The sequence below is a fragment of the Balaenoptera musculus genome, chromosome 13 (genome assembly GCF_009873245.2).
Source record: "Balaenoptera musculus isolate JJ_BM4_2016_0621 chromosome 13, mBalMus1.pri.v3, whole genome shotgun sequence".
NCBI lineage: Eukaryota > Metazoa > Chordata > Mammalia > Artiodactyla > Balaenopteridae > Balaenoptera > Balaenoptera musculus.
The window spans coordinates 54,556,297-54,579,770 of record NC_045797.1 but is presented as its reverse complement, the minus strand read 5'-3'; the positions used below and the strand labels follow the sequence as shown (position 1 = coordinate 54,579,770).

The following is a 23,474-nucleotide window of genomic DNA, read 5'->3' as shown; positions in this document are numbered from 1 at the left end:
CTGTTTTGTTTCTGCCCTCAGTGTCAGATGTGAGATTTGGTCCCATCCTCTTACTTATGCAAAGCATTTATGAGCTTTGCAGGCATTGCAAAAGATTTGGGGCTCCTGAGAGAAGCCACATCATGCATCATAGAGCAAATAACCTAAAATCACACAGTAGACTTACTGTTCTTAAAAAGCCTTTGGCCACACCATCCCTTGGGATTTCTCATTGCCCCTTTACCCTATGCCGTGCCAGCTCTCTGCCATTGTGCCATCTGCCTTCTTGGTCCCTCTCTTTTCTTTTCTCTCTCAGGAGCAAAACCAAATTCCTCTCATTTTCATATTACTACTTTCCTAGACCTGACACTTTTGCCTTTGTAGGCTCCTTCCTCAGTAAAAGCACATTAAAAGTGATATTTTACCACTGTGTTGGTATGAAAATGAATATATTAATACTGTGTGTTAAAACATTTCTTTGACCACAAAGTTCATTTTTTTCTTTGGATTTTAAAGTTAAAATCCATATTTTCATGGACCATTAAAGGTATTGTGGACCCTGAGCATTGTGTCTATTCTGCCTAATGGATAAGTTGGCCTGAAGGAAACTAGAAAAAATAGACACTGTGTTAATGATACAAATTATAAATATTATGATATCACCAAAGTCTGACGTTGTGGTGCTCTTGATATGAAATTTATGAATGTGAATAGCAAATATATATTTTAATTTTCAGTGCTACCACACGTGTAGGTCATAGGGCAGAGACTGTCCATGCCCTACCCATATGCCTAAGTGCAAACAACAAAAGAAAAAACTGATAAACTGGACTTTGTCTAAATTAAAATTTTTTTTCTTCAAAGGACATCTTCCAGAAAGTAAGACACCCCACAGAATTGGAGAAAATATTTGCAAATCCTATATCTGGTAAGGGACTTGTATCTAGAATATAAACCTTAAAATTCAATAATAAAAAGACAAATAACTCAATTGAAAAATGGGCAAAAGACTTGAATAGATATTTCTCCAAAGAAGATATACAAATGACCAAAAAGCACATGAAAAGATGTTCGGCATCATTAGTCATTAGAGAAATGCAAATCAAAAAGGCAATGAGATACTACTTCAGCCACTAGGATGGCTATAATCAAAAAGATAAATAATAACAAGTGTTGGTGATGATGTAGAGAGAGTGGGACCCTCAGTCACTGCTGGTGAGAATGTAAAATTGTGCAGCCACTTTGCAAAACAGTCTGGCAGTTCCTTAAAAGGTTAAACATAAAGTTACCATATGACCCAGCAACTCCAATGCCAAGAGTTGCTGCAATTCTTCCAATAGAATTGAATACCTAAGTCCACACTAAAACTTGTACACAAATGTTCATAGCAGCATTATTCCTAATAGCCAAAAAGTGGAAACAACCCAAATGTCCATCACCAGGTGAATGGATAAACAAAAGGTAAAATATCCAACTCAATGGAATAGTATTTATCCATAAAAAGGAATGAATTGCTGATACATTCTATAACATAGATAAATCTTAAAAACATTATGGTAAGTGAAAAAGGCCAGTCACAAAAGATAACATATTGTATGGTTCCATTTATATGAAATGCCCAGAATAGGCAAATCTATAGGAGCAGAGAGTGGATTAGTAGTTGCCTAGGTCTGGTGCAGAGGAGGGGTTGGAAGGTGATGGCTAAAGTATATTGAGGTTCTTTTTGGATTGATGAAAATGTTCTAGAACTGATTATGGTGATGGTTACACAAATCTGTGAATATACCTGAAACCACTGAATTGTACATTTTCAATAGGTAAATTGTACAGTATGTGAATTGTATCTCAATAAAGCTGTTATTAAAAAGTCTTCCAGGGACTTCCCTGGTGGTCCAGTGGTAAAGAGTCCGCCTTACAATGCAGGGGACGCGAGTTCCATCCCTGGTCAGGGAACTAAGATCCCACATGCCGCAGGGCAACTAAGTCCACGTGCCACAACTACTGAGCTCGTGCCTCAACTAGAGAACGCATGTGCCGCAAACTACAGAGCCCACACACTCTGGAACCCTCGCGCCACAACTACAGAGCCCACATGCCCTGGAGCCTGCTCACCACAACTAGAGAAGAGAAACCCGCACGCCACAACTAGAGAGAAGCCCGTGCACCACAACGAAAGATCTCGCATGTCTCAACGAAGATCCCTTGTGCTGCAACTAAGACCTGATGCAGCCAAAAACAAATAAAATAAATAAAAATTTTAAAAATAAAAATAAAAAATAAAGTCTTCCAAAAGATTATTATATTAGGAAAACATGAAAATATTGAAACAGTTATGTTGTTTTTTATACTAGTGAAAAATTGGAAATAAGCTAATTGTATAATAATAAGAGAATGGTTAAATAAATTAGGGTAAAATCTTATGGTAGAGTATTAACCAGTCCTTAAAAATGTTTTCAAATAATACATAATGACAAAGAAAATGCTCACAAAAGAATAGATATATGTATATGTACAACTGAATCACTTTGCTGTATACCTGAAATTAACACAACATTTTTTTTTTTTTTTTTTTTTTAAATTTATTTATTTATTTATTTATTTATTTTTGGCTGTGTTGGGTCTTCGTTTCTGTGCGAGGGCTTTCTCCAGTTGCTGCGAGCGGGGGCCACTCTTCATCGCGGTGCGCGGGCCTCTCACTATCGTGGCCTCTCTTGTTGCGGAGCACAGGCTCCAGACACGCAGGCTCAGCAGCTGTGGCTCACGGGCTTAGTTGCTCCGCGGCATGTGGGATCTTCCCGGACCAGGGCTCGAACCCGTGTCCCCTGCATTGGCAGGCAGACTCTTAACCACTGCGCCACCAGGGAAGCCCAACACAACATTTTAAATCAACTATACTCCAATATAAAATAAAAATTTTAAAAAAGAGAAAATGCTCACAATAAAATCTTAAGTGTAAAAGATTAAAAAGTATAAATTCAGCATAATCTTGTAAGGGACTATCATTACAGGAAAAGTTTGATGATGAGAGAAAAAGAGAAAAAGACTGATGATGGATGGTGGGTAATTTTAGTTTTCTTTGTTATATCTTTCTATATTTTCCAAAGAAAATTAATTTATATTGCTTTCATAATCAGGAAACAGTATAAGACAAAAGTGACTATGGGGAACTTTTTAAAAAAGTTTTTGTATTGATTTGCATAAGTAACAGGGTAACAGCACTAAAGTTCAAAGTCCCGGGCCACCATATGAATTTGGTTAAGAAAAGGAAAAGGCTTATTGAAAACAAGAATGCAGGTAATTACTTTGATTCAATTGTTGGTTCAAAATGCTGTTGCCAAGCCATCTCACATTATTTCAGCTAGGCTCAAAGCGAACCCACTTCTTGAATTCAGTGAGACACTGCCTCTCTTCTGTTTCTACATATAGCCCTCTCTCATTTTTACATTTCCCTTGCTCCATCTGCCCAGTCCTTCTCACCTCAACTCTTAGAATTTTCCTGCTATGTATCTGCTATCCTTCAAATAAATGCTCCATGCAAGCTTCCAATACCCATCAAACACATTAGGCTGTACTTCATTCCGTGGCAATCAAATACCTGTTCAGTCACCCTGCCAGGTTTTCTGAAACATCCATACTATATTCCATAGGCAATAATTTTACAGTTATCCCAAGGCACATAATAATGTCCCTATGTGTCTTTTCTCTAATTGTCATTGTCAGGGGATGTTGTGGTCAGTTTTGCTGTGTTTTCTGTTCCTTTACTTCTGGCTTAAGCTGTCCCTTTATGCACTGTAAAAAGAGAGAGGGAAAAGTTTTAGTTATTAGCTGTAGTGAGGATCTGGACCAGAATAGCTGCCTCTGCCTGGTAAGTAATGACCCCAAATACAGTAAATCCTCTGTTCACATTTAATGTTTTTTTATATGGTTTGGGTCACTGTTTTCCTGTGTGACTCTCATGTGTAGTGTCTTTTTCTTTTTTTTTTTTTTTTAACTTCATGGGTCCTGACCAAGTCATTGCTATCTCCCTCAATCTGCTTCAATGGTCTGCTTCTCCTTTCACTTACCTTAAAATAAGTGATCCGGGGGCTTCCCTGGTGACGCAGTGGTTAAGAATCCGCCTGCTAATGCAGGGGACACGGGTTCGAGCCCTGCTCTGGGAGGCTCCCACATGCCGCGGAGCAACTAAGCCCCATGTGCCACAACTGCTGAGCCTGTGCTCTAGAGCCTGTGAGCCACAACTACTGAGCCCGCATGCCACAACTACTGAGCCCACGTGCCACAACTACTGAAGCCCAAGCGCCTAGAGCCCGTGCTCCACAACAAGAGAAGCCACCGCAGTGAGAAGTCCGCGCACCGCAACGAAGAGTGGCCCCCGCTCGCTGCAACTAGAGAAAGCCCGCACGCAGCAACGAAGACCCAACGCAGCCAAAAATAAATAAATAAATAGATAAATAAATAAAATTAAAAAAAAAAAAAAGTGATCCGGGGCTTCCCTGGTTGCGCAATGGTTGAGAATCTGCCTGCCAATGCAGGGAACACGGGTTCGAGCCCTGGTCTGGGAAGATCCCACATGCCGCGGAGCAGCTAGACCCTTGAGCCACAACTACTGAGCCTGTGCGTCTGGAGCCTGTGCTCCGCAACAAGAGAGGCCGTGATAGTGAGAGGCCCGCGCACCGCAATGAAGAGTGGCCCCCACTCGCCGCAACTAGAGAAAGCCCTCGCACAGAAACGAAGACCCAACACAGCCAAAAATAATAAATAAATAAATAAATAAAAAAGTGATCCGCAAAGCTCTGCCCTAGCTCTTTTCTTTTTCCTCTGTGCACCCGTGTTCTCTCTGTGGCTTTACCAGTGCCCATTAAACTCTCACCTACAGGCCTTGGCCTGGCCTCACCTACAACCTGCTGCCCACACCAGTCTGTGATAGAGGCGGCCCAGCTCACCTGGTGAGGCTGCCTTCATTCAGCCCCAAAGGACTGAACAGGCCGTTATGCCCTGGGCACTGGGGACACACCAGGCAGGCCATCTTCCTGTCCACCCCTCTAGGAGGGCCAGGTTGTTTGTCTGTCTCCCTGGTTCTAGGGACACTTTGGTGCCCAGAATTTGCTGGTCTCCTGAGTTGCAGGTAAACAGGTTGGGGTGCCTGGGCCTATACCCCACTTTGTACCCTAGTCAGCCAGTAAGAGCTTGATCCTGCAAGCCCTATTTCATTTTCCCAATCTTCTTCTCCCTGTCTTTGTTATATTTCCCCAAGTGCTGGGACATCTACTTTCTGAACTGGGGTTTCCAATATCTCTGTTCCAGAAGCCATGTGTTCATTCTAGTGGGGTCAGTGTCTCCTTTCCCCTTGTTTCTTTTTGGATTTTATGTGCAGTTGGATTAAAGAGCCAGACTCTTCTTTCCTAGTATTTACCCAGCTCCCTTATCCCTGCTTCCTTCAACCTCTCTGCTCTTGTTCCTAGTATGCCAAGTGGCTATATGGTCAGCAATCATTCTGCAATTTACAAAAATCTCCCCTCTGTGCAGATTACCTTGAAATGTATACTCAAACCCAAGCCTTTGTCCTCAACTCAGTCTAATTTCCTGCTGGCTTTCTTCTCCTGGATATTTCAAAGGCACTTCAGGTTGCACTCAGCTCATCCAAGCCAGATCTCATTCTTCTTCCCCTAAACTAATTCCTTCTTCTCCTTGCTTCTCTACTTTGGTCAGTGGGACCATCATTTCCCAGTTACTCAGAGCCTCCCAGAGCCTCACGTCCCTATGCTCCAATAAGTTTTCAGAACTTGAAGATTCAATTTCTTGAAAGAAATTGAGGTGCAGTAGAGATGACTGTGAAGCCAGAATTCCCAGTCCTGCTACTTAATGTCTGTACAACCTTGTGACAGTTATTTAAACTGTGTACCTCGATTGCCCCATCTGTCAGATGGGAATAACAATTGTACCTATATCATAGGACTCTCCTTAGATTATATATGCTAAAGCACTTGGAACAGCTCCCTATGCATTGTAAGTGCCGCAAATTTGTTTACTATTTTTATTTGTTCTACCCAGAATCTAATTCCCACCATGGTCTCCATTTCATTCTCACCATGAGCACCCTACTTCAGATCTTCATTGAGCTGTTCTCTTAGCCTCCTAATTGTTCCTCCCTCTAGCTATTCTCTCCAGCACACTAGATAGAGCTTCCTAAAGCACAGCTTTGGTCGCCCATTGCTTTTTTCCATTACCACCACTCCCCAGCTGCCACCACTTGGCCATCACTCCTATCCTCCCCAGCCCCTCATAACCACTAATCTACTTTCTGTCCCTATAAATTTGCCTATTCTGCACATTTCATGTAAATGGGATCACACAAAACGTGGTCTTTTGTGACTGGCTTCTTTCACTTGGCATAATGTTTTCAAGGTTTATCCATGTTGTGGCATTTAAACGTACTTTTCTTTTTATTGCTAAATAATATTCCACTGTTCATGTATTTTTCTTAGCACAGCCAGAAACAGGATACCGTTCCACTGTGTTCTCCACAGCCAAATTCAGTTTGTCATGTTTCTAGAAAAAGGTGACAGTAAGCAAATGTTGGCAGAGCCTTACAAGAGTGGCAGCCGTGTTTAGAAAGCTTCTTTTCATGAGTGACTTTATTCACTCAGCTCTCTTAGTCTATTTAGTATTCTGACTCACAAACGGAAGCAATTCTATTTTGGCATTCTTTCTCTTTCTCCTGAACTTAGCTCTTTGGTCTCTACTGACTTGCTGTGTTAAATGTTGCAAGTTATTTAAACTTTGTTTATTTAACTCCTGTGTGCTCTATAAAATAAGCCCAGTCCAGCCTGCTTGTTTGCCAAAGCTGTTTGGAGACAGTTTTTCATATGCTATGCATCATCAGCTCCCACAGAAGGCAAAAGGAATTTGATGTGTGGGGGTAGTCTGGGATCCAGTCCAAAACTAGCGCTCATCTGGAAGAAACATGGAAGCCTGATACTCACTTGCTGGCCTTTTAGTCTTATTCGTTTATTGCCTTCCCTCTGTGGAACTTTGTAAATCTTTATCTGTTTTGTGCTTTTTCTATATAAGGTGAGATAAGCTTAAGGAAAAAAAAAAAAAAAAAGATTGTACTGAAAAAAGCCTCCTGCACTTTCTATTGGCCAACTGTGAACCAATGGGAGTAATTTGTCTGACCTAGCTTTGTGACCTGGGGAAGGATTACCCATAACATTCAGAATTCTCTCTTTTTTTTTTAACCCTGGGATTGGCCTCTCCAGACCCCATCTTGGGATGTAAAATCCAATTATGTTAAAATTATCACTTACTTACTCATGCGATTTGCGCTGTGCTAAGTGCTGAGGAGGATACAAAGAGAAAGAAAACAAATCCCTGGTTTCAAAGAGCTCACAGTCTAATGGGGAGATAAGGAATGGTACACAGGCAGAATGAGCTAAGTGCCAAGAGGAGAAAAAAACGTAAATGCTCACGGAGCAGAAACAAGAGAAGAGATTACTGCTAGGTGGGGCGACAAGCATGGTTACATGCAGAAGATGATTTGAGCTGTGTCTTAGAGGATAGTTAGAACTTTTAAAGGTGGACATAGGAAATAGTAAGTAAATATTCCAAATGGACTTCCCTGGGGTGGGGAAGTGCACAGCAACAGTCTCAGGTGTGTGAAGGGCAGCTGTGAATAATAAACCTGACAAAAGTAGGTTGCAAGCTATGAATGCTACACTAAGGGATCTGTTCTTGATAACTTAAGCATAAGGAAGCCAATGAAGGTCTTTGTCAGGGTGTACATCAAAACCGCACTTAAGGACAGTTAACCTTGCAAGAGGCTGAAGGATAGACTGGTAAGAGGAGACACTTCAGGCTGGGACACCAAACAGGAGGATGCCGAGTTGAGGCAGAGGGAATGGAAAGGAGGTGAGCGCTACAACAGGCTCTGAGCTCTAAGTGTGCCAAAGGCCAGGGATAGAGACTCCTGGACACATCTCTCTCCTGGGATAGGGACTGGGAGGAGTCAAAGTCATGGCCACACCCCCAGGTGACGTCAGGAGGGCGACTGAGGTCTCTGATTGGCTACCACGGCCGCCAGTCCGGGGAGGAGGCGGTACCCTGTCCCCCGCCCGCTCTGGGCTTGGTGTGAGGCGGGCGCAGGCTGAGAGCCTCAGGAAACCCGCACCAGACGCACCCGGGACAACGGTGCTGCCCCCGGGGGCCAGCGCAGAGGTAGGCAGATGAGTCTGGCCGGGAGCCGAAGGGCGACCCCAGAGACTCCGGTGCCTGGGGATCCCCGCCCCCTCTAGAGCGCGCAGTCCCGGGTGGGCGCGTCGCGCGGAGGATGGGGGCGGCGGGCTGATCCGGAGGGCCGGGACCAGGGGATGGAGCGGTCTGGCACCGGACTCAACTCCGCGCCTCCCAACGCAACCTCCGCACTCCACGTCGCTCCCCTTGCTGCTCCCAGGACTGGGGTCTCGTCTGGGAGCGGTGGCCGGCGGCTCCTCGCCCACTGGTCTCCCGTGACATTTTGTTTGAAAAGTCGGGGCCCGGGTTTGTGGCGCGGCGCAGGCAGTCAGGGGGGGCACACGGCGCTGCTGCGCGTCCCCGCGCTGAGTGGCCCACGCAGTTAGGGATGCTGCGGCTCGGCCTCCGCTTCTTGGGAGCCCCACTGTGATCTCGGGGGCGAAACTTCTCAAAACTTTAAAGAACCATTTTCTACACCTTGAGTTGCCAGAATGTCAAAGTGCCCTTAGGTGACCTACCATGAAACTGCGCTGTCCCTCAAGTTATTCGACCACTTTTTAAAAGATGGAACATTTGAGCCAAAAATTTTGATGTGCGAAACGCAGTGAAAAGAGAGGTTGAAATATTTACGCTGGAAAAATCCTAGTTCTGTGCTACCTGCAGGTCACTGCTTTCTTTGTGAAAATGCCAGTCGCAAGCCTCGACCACACAGCTGTGTGTGTCCCTGAGGAGCTCTGGAGTGAGGAGCACGGGTTCTGAGCAGTGCTACCGAAGGGCAGTCTTTGCCCAAGTGATGCTGGGTGGTGGTCGGGAGGTTGCTTAAACAAGGCAAGCCTCAGTGTGGTCAAGAAAGACATCTTTTCTGCTTTAGAAACACACACACACACACACACACACACACTCTCTCTCTCTCTCTCTCTCTCTCTCTCTCTCTCTCTCTCTTACCGGGCCAAGTTAAGCTGTCCCTTAAGAGGAGAGAATTAAAGAATATGAGTGGCTACCTTGAGCTTCATCAGGGGAAGCCTAAGTAGATGAACTCTTTCTTTTCTTCTTCTTTCCCTTTAGGGATTTGGAAGAGAAACAGGAAGTCAAAGATTCAGAGAAAAGAGCATTCACTCCACAATCGTAAACAGTTTATTTCGTGTCAGTAAATGTTTCCCAAAATCACTGGGGTATTTGGAAAACCAAGACTTTTTCCTGTCCGCTGCAGTAAAATTAGATTACTTTCAAATTCAAAATCTAGAAATGATATTTATTTAGCAAGTGGTATAGCTCCCAAAGCTATCATTAGGCTCTGTAAAATCAGTAGTAATGGAAAAGGATGGTGGATATTGTTCAAAATTAGAATCTTTACTCAAGATGGTGCATTAACACAGCAGTTACTTTAAATTAACTGAAATTACAGAATGAAATGAGGAAATCAGGTGTCTAGACCTCAGGATAGACCATTAGCTAACCAATCTGTAGTTTTGAATTTTTAAAATTATGACTGTAGTAACTGGGAATGCAGACATTAAATACCAATAATGTTCTTAAGGTTTTGCTACTTCACTGTAAAAATATGTAATTAGTATAACTATAGAAATGAATAGGTGTGTTTAACAGAATTTATTTGATGTGTCATTTTCATAGCACAGTACTCTTGGTAAAATATATGTCTGATACTTGTCATATTTGAGATTAACAATTAACTCTAAATTGTTCGAGTTAATGGTGGAATTCTCAACAGGGATAACCACAAACAATAGATTATTAATATACATCCACTTAAACTGTTATTTTTCTTTACTCATTTGTAAATATATGCTCTTTATAATTAAGGTGTAATTCACAAACCATGAAAGTTACCCTTTTAAAGTGTACAGTGCAGTGGTTTTTGATATATCCACAAGGTTGTGCAACCAACAGCACTAATTCTAGAATATTTTCATCACTTCAGAAAGAAACCCCAGACCCATTAGTAGTTGATCACCATTGCCCTCTCTTCACAGTTGTTGGCAATCACTAAGCTACTTTCTGTCTCTTGGGATTTGCCTATTTTATATAAATGGAATCATACAGTATGTTGCCTTTTGTGTCTGGCTTCTTTCACTAGGCACTTAGGGTAATGTTTTCAAGGTTCATCCATTGTTGTAGCATGTATTAGTGATTTATTCCTTTTTTTGTGGCTGAATAAGATTCCATCGTGTGGATATACCACATTTTGTTTATCTATTCATCTGATGATGGACACTTGGTTTGTTTCCACTTTTTGGCTGTTTGAATAATAATGCTGTTAACATTTGTGTACAAGTTTTGGTGTGGACTTAGGTATTCAGTTCTCTTGGGTATATACTTAACATTGGAGTTGCTGGGTCATATGGTAACTTTATGTTAAAACTTTTGAGGAGCTGTTAAACTACTTTCCAAAGCAGCTGTACTGTTTTTACATTCTCAACAGCAGTGTATAAGAGTTCAGATTTCTCTACATCCTCACCAACACTTATTACATGTCTTTTTTATTATAACCATCCGATTTAGTATGCAGTGGGAAGTCATTGTGGTTTTGATTTGCATTTTCCCTTATAGCTAATGATGTTGAGCATTTTTTCTTGTGCTTTTTGTCCATTTGTACATCTTCTTTAAAGAAATATCTCTTTAGATCCTTTGCCTACTTTTTAACTGGATTTTTTACTGTTGAGTTGTAAGAGTCCTTTATATAATCTGGATAAAAGTCCCTTATCAGATAATGTGATTGGTTAATATTTCTTCCCATTCTGTGGGTTATCTTTTCACTTTCTTGATTGTGTCCTTTGAAGCACAAAAGTTTTTCTTTTTAGGTTAAATTTACCTATTTTTTCTTTGATTACTTATGCTTTAGATGTCATATCTAAGAAACTATCGTCTATTCAAGGTCACAAAGACTTATGCCTATTTAATCTACTATGAGTTTAGAGCTTAGGCTCTTACGTCTAGGTCTTTGATCCATTTGGGGTTAATTTTTGTATATGGTATGCAGCCGGGGTCCAAATTCATTCTTTGGCGTGTGGATATCTAGTTGTCTAGCACCATTTATTAAAAAAAAACTATTCATTTCACCTTGTCAAAAATCAGTTCGCTCTAAATGTGAGGTTTTATTTATGTACTTTTTTTAATGGATTGAATAGCTGCCCCCCCCACCAAAAAGGATGTGTTGCAGTCCTAACACCTAGTATCTCAAAATGTGATCTTATTTGGAAGTAGGGTTGTTACAGATATTTTTAATTGAAATATAGTTGATGTACAATGTTATGTTAATTTCAGGTATACTACATAATGATTTAATGTTTGCATACATTATGAAATGATCACCACGATAAGTCTAGTGACCATCTGTCCCCGTACAAAATTAGTACATTGACCATATTCCTTATGCTGTATGTTACATCCCTGTGACTTATTTATTATATAATTAATATAAGAGGTTTGTACCACTGGATCCCCTTCACCTATTTTGCCCCCCATCCTTATTTCTTATTTCCTTATTTCTGTACTCATAATTTTATTCCACTGATCTATATATATGTCTGTCTTTATGCCAGTACCACACAGTCTTGATTACTGTAGCTTCATAGTAATTTTTGAAATTGAGTGTGTGAGTTGTACAACTTTTTAAGATTGTTTTGGCTATTCTGGGTTCCCTGAATTTCCATATGAATTATAGGATCAGCTTGTCAGTTTCTGCAAAAAAATGCAGTTGGAATTTTGATAGGCATTGTATTGAATGTGTATATCCATTTGCAAGTGTTGCCATCCTCACAGTATTAAGTCTTTCAATCCATGAATGTGCGATGTCTTCCATTTATTTAGGTCTTCTTTAATTTCTTTCGATGATGTTTTGTAATTAATTTTTTTTTCATCTTGATCAATGATGTTTTGTAGTTTTCAGAGTACAAATCTTATACTTCTTTTGTTAAATTTACTCCTAAGTATTTAATTCTTTTTGATGCTATTGTAAATGGAATATATTCTTGATTTCATTTCTGGAGTTTCCTTGCAAGTATAAAGAAAAACAATTGATTTTTGTATATTGATCTGGTTTCCTGAAACTTTGCTGAACTCAAATAGTTCTAATAGTTTTTTTTAATGGATTCCTTAGAATTTCCTATGAATAAGACCATGACATCTTAAAATAGAAATAGTTTTAGATTTTCCTTTCCAATCTGTGCGCTTTCTATTTTATTTTCTGGCGCTGGCCAGACCCTCCAGTATGACGTTGAATAGAAGTGGCGAGAGCAGACATCCTTATGTTGTTTCTGATCTTAGGCGGATCAGTCATTTACCATTAAGTGTGATATAAGCTGTGGGCTTTCATGGATGCTTTTTATCAGGTTGAGGAAGTTCACTCCTATTGCTAGTTTGTTGAATGCTTTTATCATAAAAGGGTGTTAGATTTTATTGAATGTTTTTTTCTGCATCTGTTGAAATGATCATATGGTTTTTGTTTTTTATTCTATTCATATGGTTCATTACATTGATTTTCATTTGTTGAAAACTATGTTATTTTTAAAACTGTAGAAATTTTACAGTAGAACATAAACAGGTTATTTTAAATGTAGTGCAAAAATTAACCAACATGAAATAGACTCTTCTTGTTGCTTAAGATAGAGGAGTGTCCCTATATTTCTGTGCAGTGCTATGAATGGTTCAAGACTTAAGGATGTCCATTTCAGGACTGCTTTTTATTTTTAATATTTTGTCTGTATTTTCTTCCTTGTCCACTCTAAAGCTAATGAGGAGAGAAATGAAATAGCAGTAGAATTGAGAAAAAGTTTGTGACTGACAAACTACCTTATTTACTTCTAAATCATTAATAGTAAATGCTGATGTGAGTAATGAAAAAAAGGTCATTAACAAGGCTAATATCCTTAGGAAAAACTCATAAAACAGTGGGGTGGGGCATCTGTGAAAACGAAGAAATGAAGAGAACAATTTCTAGCTCTACAATAAGTTTCCCTTAAATTATGGCTAGAATTTAGGAGCATGTGGAGGCTTTGAGATGGTTGGGGAGCTCTTAATAAAGTTGTAGCCTTTGTAGAATAACTTTGCTTATATTTATTTCTAAATTATTGAGTGATAATGTAAGTATTAATGTGAAAACTGATCTAAGCACAAATCAATATTTATGCTAAGAAAATAATCTTTTGCAGATTTAAAAAACTGGTATAGGTTTAAGAAGGGGTTATGTTACACTAAATATTGGGAAAATAAACTTGGTTAATTTGTGAGGGAGACATATTTTTGTAAAACAAAAGAACAGAATAATACGCTTCAACTGCAGTTCTATCCTGGGGTTCTGAGAGTTTTGCTGTCACATATATTCTATGACTAGGACTTGGCTTCTCCTGAAGAGCCACTCCTAATGCAGATTTTGTCAGTTCATAGCAAGGGCAATTCAGAAATACATTATCAAGCCATTTATGAAAATAGCCTGATGAAACATTAACAAACATTTAAACCTACTTTTATGAATCCCAGAGCTAGAAATAATTGTGCTTCCAAAGTCAAGCAATAGTTTTTTGCACTTTAGAATTTCAAAACCAGTTCCCCTGCCTCTTGGCTTCCCCCTTACCGTGCTTCTCCCTGGGATTAATCTCCTCCAAAAGGAAGGTTAGCATCATGGAAAACACTGAACCAGATTTACTTAATGTAGGTGATTCTAAATTTCATGTTTATATGTTTTCTCTTCTTACACCAAATAAAAATTATCTAAACTTGTCCAGGGTCGTAATACTTTGCCCAGTTAAACATGCCAAAGGAGTTTTAGTTTGAAAGACAGCCTGGACCTGGACAAATATAGGGTGGTGGTAAGTAATAATTATAAGTCTAAGCCATAATTGTAGCACTGATATGAAGTTTCTTTAGGTTATTCTGTGATGCTACCAATTGAATCAAAACTGTAATAATTCTGTAAGTTTAAGAACATGGTAAAATTACGAACTGACAGATTTAAAAAATCTTACCTCAACTGTTGGGCAGAGCTAAATAATGACAGTACTCTGTGTGGTGCTGTTATATTGTCCAAAGTGTTGTTAAGAACAGCAGTATTTAATTTGTTGCTTACAACCTACCCATGAGAAGAATGGTTTGTTATTGCCACATTCCCCCTTTTTTCTAGATTGGATAAGCTGAGACATGGAAAGGTTAAGTTAAACAGAAAGTTTATGTAACCCAGTTGGGCCTCCAACCCTGGCCTCTTGTCTCCCCTAAGTTCTTTCCATGAGCTTTCACCAGTTCTGGAATTTATCTTAGAATTCAAAACTTGTGTCTAGATATTGTTAGATGGTGACTAGAATATGTGTTTTCAGTGATTTAATGAATTATCCTGAACGCTAATTGATATTATGCCATTTGAATGCTTTCTTTCCTAGAATAAATATGGCAGAGCTTTCTGAGACAGAAGGACCAGTAGATTGGAAAGAACGATGTGTAGCCCTGGAGTCCCAGCTCATGAAATTTAGAGTTCAAGCGAGCAAGATACGAGAGCTCTTAGCAGAGAAGGTAAGCTTTTCTCCCTCACCTTTGTTAGTAAACATCAGCTATTTGGGACCCATTTCATTTATATTAAATAATCTCAGTACTTTAGGCTAGGGTAAACATTTTAAAAATAATGAATGTAATTTAATGTTTTGTCAGGGATCTGAAGCTATATTTGGCATATTCTTTTGCCAGTTTTATTTTATTTTTTTTTAGATCTTTATTGGAGTATAATTGCTTCACAGTACTGTTAGTTTCTGTTGTACACCAAAGTGAATCAGCCATATGCATACATATGACCCACATCCCCTCCCTCTTGAGCCTCCCTCCCATCCTCCCTATGCCACCCCTCTAGGTCATCACAGAGCACTGAGCTGACCTCCCTGTGCTATGCTACTGCTTCCACTAGCTATCTGTTTTACATTTGGTAGTGTATATATGTCGATGCTACTCTCACTTGGCCCCAGCTTCCCCCTCCCACCCCGTGTCCTCAAGCCCATTCTCTATGTCTACATCTTTATTCCTGCCCTGCAACTAGGTTCATCAGTACCATTTTTTTTTTTTAGAGTCCATATATACGTGTTAGCATACGGTATTTGTTTTTCTCTTTCTGACTTACTTCACTCTGTATGACAGACTCTAGGTCCATCCACCTCACTGCAAATAACTCAATTTCGTTTCTTTTTATGGCTGAGTAATATTCCATTGTATATATGTGCCACATCTTCTTTATCCATTCATCTGTTGATGGACATTTAGGTTGGTTCCATGTCCCGGCTATTGTAAATAGTGCTGCAATGAACATTGTGGTACACGTCTCTTTTTGAATTATGCTTTTCTCAGGGTATTTTGCCAGTTTTAGAATGGATTGGACATTAAGACAAAAAACACTTCTTTGCAAATACTAGTGGGCTGTGTAAGAATTGTGTGTATTTGATGAATGTGGAGTTCATTCATTCCAGAGAGAACAGCTATAATTTACTTGATTTTACTAGAGTAGTGTGACAACATTTTGATCTACTAAATATTTAGGAAAATCATCTTTAAAGTGATTATTGTTCGTTCCCTGTTGATAGTAAAATGTGTTTATACTGTATTTGGAAGTATACACCTATTTAGGAATTTGTGTTGACTATGTATCATTAAACTATAGAATTGAATTAATATAATTCTATGCTTCCGTTAATAGTTCCGATCATGTAATTAAAATTTCATTTATGTCATAGGATTTTTAAAGAATATATGTGTATAAAACTGATAGATTAATTCGTTTGTTTATTCATTCAACAAATATTCATTGAGGGCTGATTTTGTGCCAGACACTGTTCTTAATGCTGCAGTTACATATGTGAATGAGACAGTGCATGTTCCTATTTCCAGAAAACTTGGATTCTAGACCTGCACTGTCCAATGTGGCAGGCACTAGCCTCAAGTGGCTGGTGAACACTGGAAATTAGGCTGGTTCAAATTGAGATGTGTTGGAAATGTAAAATACACACCGGATTTCAAAGATTTAGTATGAAAAAAAGAATGTGAAATACCTAAGCAATAATTTTATATTGATTACATGTTGAAATGATAATATTTTGGATATTAGAGTAAATGGAAAATAGTAAAATTAATTTTACCTTTTTTAAACTTTTTAAATATGGGTACTAGAAAATTTTAAATTATATATGCAACTCACATTATATTTCTGTTGGACAGTGCTGTCTGGATGGATGGATAAATGGTATTAATGGTCATTCAGAACTGAATATTATTTCAGAATTGCTGTTTTATTTGTGGTTTCTTTTTCTTCTTCTCCTTCTCCTCCTTCTCCTTCTTCTTATTCTTCTTTTTTGTCTTCTGTAATTTGTATCTGTCTGAAATCCTTTGACAGATCTCAGAGATGGAATGATTCAGATGTGTTTCATACAGTGGAAAGAGGATAAGCATGCCAAATTTACTCATGGTTTCCCAGTAAATAAAGTCAACACCAAATGGGAATAACACTTTTCATGATATTTTCTGTTATTTTCCACTATGAAATATTTTTCTCTGGATTAAAAATTATTTTTGGTACCCACCCATGTTTTAATAAAAATACCAAATATTGATTTATTATGTACTAAGCACTTTACAGATATGATTTATTTAGCTCTTATAACAACCTATGAATTAATAACTTTTATTGTTCCCATTTTACAGATTAGGAAAATGATGCTTACTGTGTGCCAGGCAATCTTCTAAGTGCTTTATGTATATCAACTTTTTTTTTTTTTAATTATTTTTGGCTGTGTTGGGTCTTCAGTGCTGTGCGCAGGTTTTCTCTAGTTGCCTCTTGATTGCAGTGTGCGGGCTTATCATTGTGGTGGCTTCTCTCATTGCGGAGCACAGGCTCTAGGCACGTGGGCTTCAGTAGTTGTGGCACGCGGGCTTAGTAGTTGTGGCTCACGGGCTCTAGAGTGCAGGCTCAGTAGGTGTGGTGCGCGGACTTAGTTGCTCCGCGGCATGTGGGATCTTCCCGGACCAGGGCTTGAACCCATGTCCCCTGCATTGGCAGGCAGATTCTTAACCACTGCGCCACCAGGGAAGCCCATATATTAACTTTTTAATCCTTATAACAACCCTATGCGGTAGCTATTAATATTATTCATATTTACACAGGAGGAAACTAAGGCACATAAAAGTTATTTATTTACCTTGCCTGAGTTCATGCTGAAATGTAAGTGGTGGAGCCAAGATTTGAAAATAGGCATTTTGTTTTTAGACCTTGAATGCTTAGCTGTCACCCTATATGGCATCTCTAATATAGTTTTGTTACCACATTCTTTGCTTTCTCTGATATTCTTACCTACTCACCTATTCTGTCTTCTCTGTTCAGCCACACAGCATGTAACTCCATCTCTGCTTGGCTGCACACGTCTGTGTAAGTTAGGATGCATTTATGCATGTAGTAATAACAGTTTACATAATATTACGTATTTTTCAAAGCAAACCCTATTGCATTGCTTCTGCGTGCCAACACAACTTGAGTCACCTATTGCGTTCCAGAGGATAGTCTGGTCCCATCTGTAACCTTTAGTTTTGTGTGAGAACCCGTCTGCCCCAAGGCTTCTTCCTAATAGTTCTCCGTACCTTCCCTCCAGATGGTTGCAGGCCTAAGTCTGAAGATTCTTGAGAGAATATTAATTTGATTCCTCAGCTCTTTGCCAGAAATTCTGTACAACTTTTCCTTTCTGCTACAGTTCTGGTTCTTAGTTCTGTTTTCTTGGCACTGATTTGAGGCATCTAACACTAGGTGCTAACTATGGTTCCTAAGCCTTGACTACAACCATTAGCTAGTTTCAACCCTACAGTAACTCTATGACATAACTATTATTACCCACAATCTACAGATGCTGACATTAAGACTGAGAACATTTGAGTAGTAGGCCCAATATTACACAGCTAGCAAATAGCAGAGTTGGCATGAAACCTTAGATATTTCACGCTTTTTTTGTGATGCAGCTAAAAGAGTGCCTGGCACATAGAAGTAACTCATTATTATTTTCCTGTATCTTTCTGACTGGACACACTGGTTAAGTGTACAAGGAGATGACTTAAACTAATGTAATTGTAGATTGATGGGAGACATTTTTCTGAATTTTTTTAGGAAAAATGTATGAGAGGATCTCAGAGTGTTTTTATAATTCAAGATGGCTTTCAATTATATATACGTTGTATATTTTTGGAGATGGATTAGGAGATTACGTGGGATTTTTTTAAAACTATTTTTTTCACCTATTTGTTTTTTCCATTACAATTTCCAAGTAACTTCGAATATTGAAGCTTGTGAAGAAAAAGGCCTTATTGAAGTCTTGGGCAAATCCTGCTGTAAGTGGGAGAGGTCTTTAGAGGAATTTAAGGAATGGTGTTGGAAATATCTCTAGTATGCCAAACATAAACTCTTTAGGGAAGCTGAGATTTAAGTAATTTTCCTACTTTACAGTATTACTAGTTCATTTTCGGAGTCAGGGAGGGAAAGGGAAAGTTTCTTTTTCAGTTGAAGTGAATGTTATTTCCTATGGGTTAGATTTTCAGGGAAAAGGAAAAGGTGAAAAATATGAAGAATTTTCCCTTTGGGCATCAGCATGGACCACATAACCTAATGCTGCCTTTACCTGATACAGCATTTATGTCTGGCAGTTCCTGCCACTTGACCTTCCTCTTGTGAATATGATTCCCCTGAGGTGGTCTAGGATTCTCGTCTAGGAATAAGGAGTATGTGGATAGCATTGTATTTGCTTTCATGTAACGGTCCAGTCACCACCGTGATTGCCCTATTTAAACCACACATGCCCTGTTACTCTTTTGCCCCACCTAATATTTCACAGTGCCCAGTGAAAATTATACATATACTAATAATTAGATTTTTCAGGGTAATTTAAATTTCATTTTTGGGCTATTGACTGAGGTTATTATTATTATTATTTTTTTTATAAGGAGCTTGAATAGATACACAAACCGTTAGTATTTTTTTTTAATTAATTAATTTATTTATTATTTATGGCTGTGTTGGGTCTTCGTTTCTGTGCGAGGGCTTTCTCTAGTTGTGGCAAGCGGGGGCCACTCTTCATCGCGGTGCGCGGGCCTCTCACTATTGCGGTCTCTCTTGTTGCGGAGCACAGGCTCCAGACGGTGCAGGCTCAGTAGTTGTGGCTCACGGGCCTAGTTGCTCCGCGGCATGTGGGATCTTCCCAGACCAGGACTCGAACCCGTGTCCCCTGCATTGGCAGGCAGATTCTCAGCCACTGCGCCACCAGGGAAGCGCAGGATATTATTTTTAATAACAAAATTTTTAAATGGTGATAGTGTCTTTCATGGGTTCTATGGGGAAAAATCAAGAAGAGAGATACTTAATGAGGAATTTCTGTCCACATCAATGAGTTTGAAGGTTCTAAAGTATTCTGCCTCTAGTAACCAATTCATTAAATAAGTTTATCTGTATACAATGCATGGAACAATGAGATCACTGAGTGTTATGTATGGTGGTGTTATGTATGTGTGTGTGTGTGTGTGTGTGTATGTATATATATATATATATATATATATATATATGTAAAATCTGGACCAGTGGCAGATTTCCCTCTGCCACTTGCTGCTGTGTTCACACTGGCTACAGAGGGCACTTTCACTGTGGTAAATCAAAGCACCAGGCTTAGAATTTGCTTCTTCATTTTATTATTGTATTAGTGGCCTGTTCATAAAAGACTTATTTTTGTCCAAAGCCTGATATGGATCATTTCAGGCTTCTTTTACTGACTTAGTATGGATTGGCTGTGGAATTGACCCAAGCTTTACATTACAGTCTACATTGTGAAAGTAAAAACTTACATGGGTATTTCCTGCATTGCTTTTTTTCATTTTTAGTATTTTGCAAAGTTATTGCGTAGTTTGAATGATTATAAAAACAGTCACTCAAAAAACAAAGTATTGCTTTTCATCCTATGCTTATGTTTAAACTGACTTTTTTTTTAATTAATTTATTTTTGGCCGCGTTGGGTTTTTGTTGCTGAGCACGGACTTTCTTTAGTTGCGGTGAGCCGGGGCTACTCTTTTGTTGCAGTGCGTGGGCTTCTCATTGCGGTGGCTTCTCTTGTTGCGGAGCACAGGCTCTAGGCGCGTGGGCTCAGTAGTTGTGGCTCGCGGGCTCTAGAGTGCAGGCTTAGTAGTTGTGGCACACGGGCTTAGTTGCTCTGCGGCATGTGGAATCTTCCTGGACCAGGGATTGAACCCGTGGCCCCTGCATTGGCAGGCGGATTCTCAACCACTGTGCCACCAGGGAAGTCCCTAAACTGATTTTAAAGTGTTCTAAACTTTATTGGATATACTTAATGTGTATTTACATTTATGCAGTGTGAAATGTTTGGTATTTATGATGTTTAACATAGATGAAAATGTAGTGATTTTCTTTTATCAAAATGTATCTTTGTGGGCTTCCCTGGTGGCGCAGTGGTTGAGAATCTGCCTGCTAATGCAGGGGACGCGGGTTCGAGCCCTGGTCTGGGAGGATCCCACATGCCGCAGAGCAGCTGGGCCCGTGAGCCACAAGTACTGAGCCTGCGCGTCTGGAGCCTGTGCTCCGCAACAAGAGAGGCCGCGATAGTGAGAGGCCTGCGCACCACAATGAAGAGTGGCCCCCGCTTGCCACAACTAGAGAAAGCCCTCGCACAGAAACGAAGACCCAACACAGCCATAAAAAAAAAAAATATATATATATATATATATCTTTGCTTTTAAATAATTATTTGGAAAGAGTTGAAACCTTCATCCATTCATTCATTTTTTTTTCCTTTCTTTTATTTGTTCAACACACATTTATTGAGTTTCTGTTATGGGGTATTCGTGACTCCTGCCACAACCAATGTTATGTAAGTAAATAATAAACCCCAAATCTGGGGAGAGACTACTTAGGTAGAATTTGGTTAGAATCTCAAATTCTAAATTTGGCCTCTCTTGGTCATACCTCTGTCCCTGTGTTTCCTTCTGCAATAGGTTTCTTGAGAACATGCAACTTAAAGTTGTTCCTATTATGAATGTTAATGATTTTAATTTACCAATAAAAGATTCCTAGGCCAAAAGAATAGCATGCAAGGGACAAAAATAAAGACAAATGCTTTCCAACCAAAGATTTTGTGGTTTCACGTATTTGGGACTGATCTTCATATGGTTCTGTAGAACTATACACTGTGTGTGGAGTTTATAAAAGCTGCTGTGGTTCAACTAAAAGAGCAGTAGGGAATCTGAACATGAAGACTCACATCCCAGCCATGTCACTAGCTGGGAACATTAGCTTACACAAGGCATACTCATTCGAAACACCAATTTCCCAATCTTTATAATGGGAATAATGATTTCTGTCTTATGACGTGACTGTGAAATAATGTATTTGAAAATTCCTGGTTCCTGAACACTAATTCTAATTTTTTAAAAGTTCTCTTCCCTGAATTATTTTTCTTTCCTCTGAGATTATTTTCCACTTGTATGTTTGTTTGTTTGTTTGTTTTCAGGTTGCAGGCTTTTCTCAAATGTCTGATGATCTTTGGTGGTCCATTTATATTTAAGAATGAGATATCTGAAAAGCTGACCAACAATTGTGTATAAATAGTCAGTGCTGGTCAACTGTCAATGTTTGCTTTAGAATGAGTGGGTGGGAGACGGCTTATTACACCATGAGCCCATAAATGCCACAGTTGTTGGACTAGAGCCCTCCGAGTAATTTATTCAGCATTATAAGAGAAGAACATTTCAGTTTTTTAACAGAAGTAAATGCTTAGCTGCTGCACATTCGGCACACGGGGATAAGTGAGAAGGTTTCAGGGAGTTAGTTGACTCTAAGGGCCACGTGTTTTCCATTAATACCCACTATTCCCAGCCCCACACTCACTTCCCCCTGTAGGTCTTTTATAATTTTTTTTATAAATTTATTTTTTATAATTTATTTATTTATTTATTTATTTTTGGCTGTGTTGGGTCTTCATTTCTGTGCGAGGGCTTTCTCCAGTTGTGGCGAGCGGGGGCCACTCTTCATCGCGGTGCGCGGGCCTCTCACTGTCGCGGCCTCTCCCGTTGCAGAGCACAGGCTCCAGACGCGCAGGCTCAGTAGTTGTGGCTCACGGGCTTAGTTGCTCCGCGGCATGTGGGATCCTCCCAGACCAGGGCTCGAACCCGTGTCCCTTGCATTGGCAGGCAGATTCTCAACCACTGCGCCACCAGGGAAGCCCCCCCTGTAGGTCTTTACAGGGTTGTGCAGGGCATTCAGCTCCCAGGGGAGAAGTTCAGGACCCTCCAATCCTTATTCTAGGCTGTGGTTTCTGTCACTCTGCTTCACCAAAAACAAGAGAATTAAGTGAAATATGTATATTTAATGGTGAACTTGTCCTCCCACTCCCAGCCTTCTTCTCCTACATGGTTCCTAAAATGCTGGCAGCCAATTCTACAGGAGGAGATTGAAAGTCTCTGGGCAATCTTATCAGCCCAGGTGGAAAGAGGTAATAATGCTGACATCAGTGGTTCTCCAACAGAAAGTCTAGCCAGATCACCTAATATTAAAGTTCATGATCAGCAAGCTCCATATATGTGTAAAAGCTTCTAGTCAGCTTTTTAGTTCCTTACCTTTAAACATCAGTGGGCATCTCATGAATGACCAGACATCTGATGAAGGCCTCTAACATGGAAGATAGAGAACAACCAATCAGAAAAAACCAATATCGCCTATGCAGGGAAAAAAGAAACAAAACAAATAAAATCCTATCATTTAATATTCCCAGAGAGAAAAGATATTGCATCCATGAAACAAGGAATATTCAGGAAATAAAAAGAACCCTCGAAAAATTAAAATCATGATAGAAGAAATTAGTCAATTTAATAAAGAGTTTGGGATATAAACTTAAGGTAAGTTCCTGGGAAGTAGAGAAAGATGTTGAAGAGATGGAACACAGGAGAGAAAAGAGAAATTTAGAGGACCAGTCCACTATGTCCAAGCTCTGGATAACAGGAAATCTAGAGGGGAGAATATCAGTGAAATGATGCACAGAGGTTTCCCAGGATTGAAGGATGCAAGATTCCAGATTGAGAGGGTCTACCAAGTGCCTTGCACAACAGATAAAAATAGTTCCACTCCAAGGCACATCATCATGAAAGTTCAGAATATATAGACCAAAGAAAAGATTCTGCAAGCTTTCCAAGAGAAAAAACATGTCACATACAAAGGATCAGGAATTAGAATGGCTTGGACTTCTCAAAAG

General features: G+C 39.7%; 1 protein-coding gene across 1 annotated transcript in view; it reads left to right on the top strand.

Moving 5' to 3' along the window:
* Nucleotides 1–8,118: 8,118 nt before the first annotated feature.
* Nucleotides 8,119–23,474, top strand: part of PLEKHH2 (pleckstrin homology, MyTH4 and FERM domain containing H2) — a 111,987-nt gene continuing 96,631 nt past the window's right edge. The window contains exons 1-2 of the mRNA XM_036874029.1: nucleotides 8,119–8,193; nucleotides 14,598–14,727. Coding sequence (XP_036729924.1) covers nucleotides 14,605–14,727 — 123 coding nt within the window. The 5' untranslated portion in view covers nucleotides 8,119–8,193; nucleotides 14,598–14,604. The remainder of the gene's footprint in view (nucleotides 8,194–14,597; nucleotides 14,728–23,474) is intronic.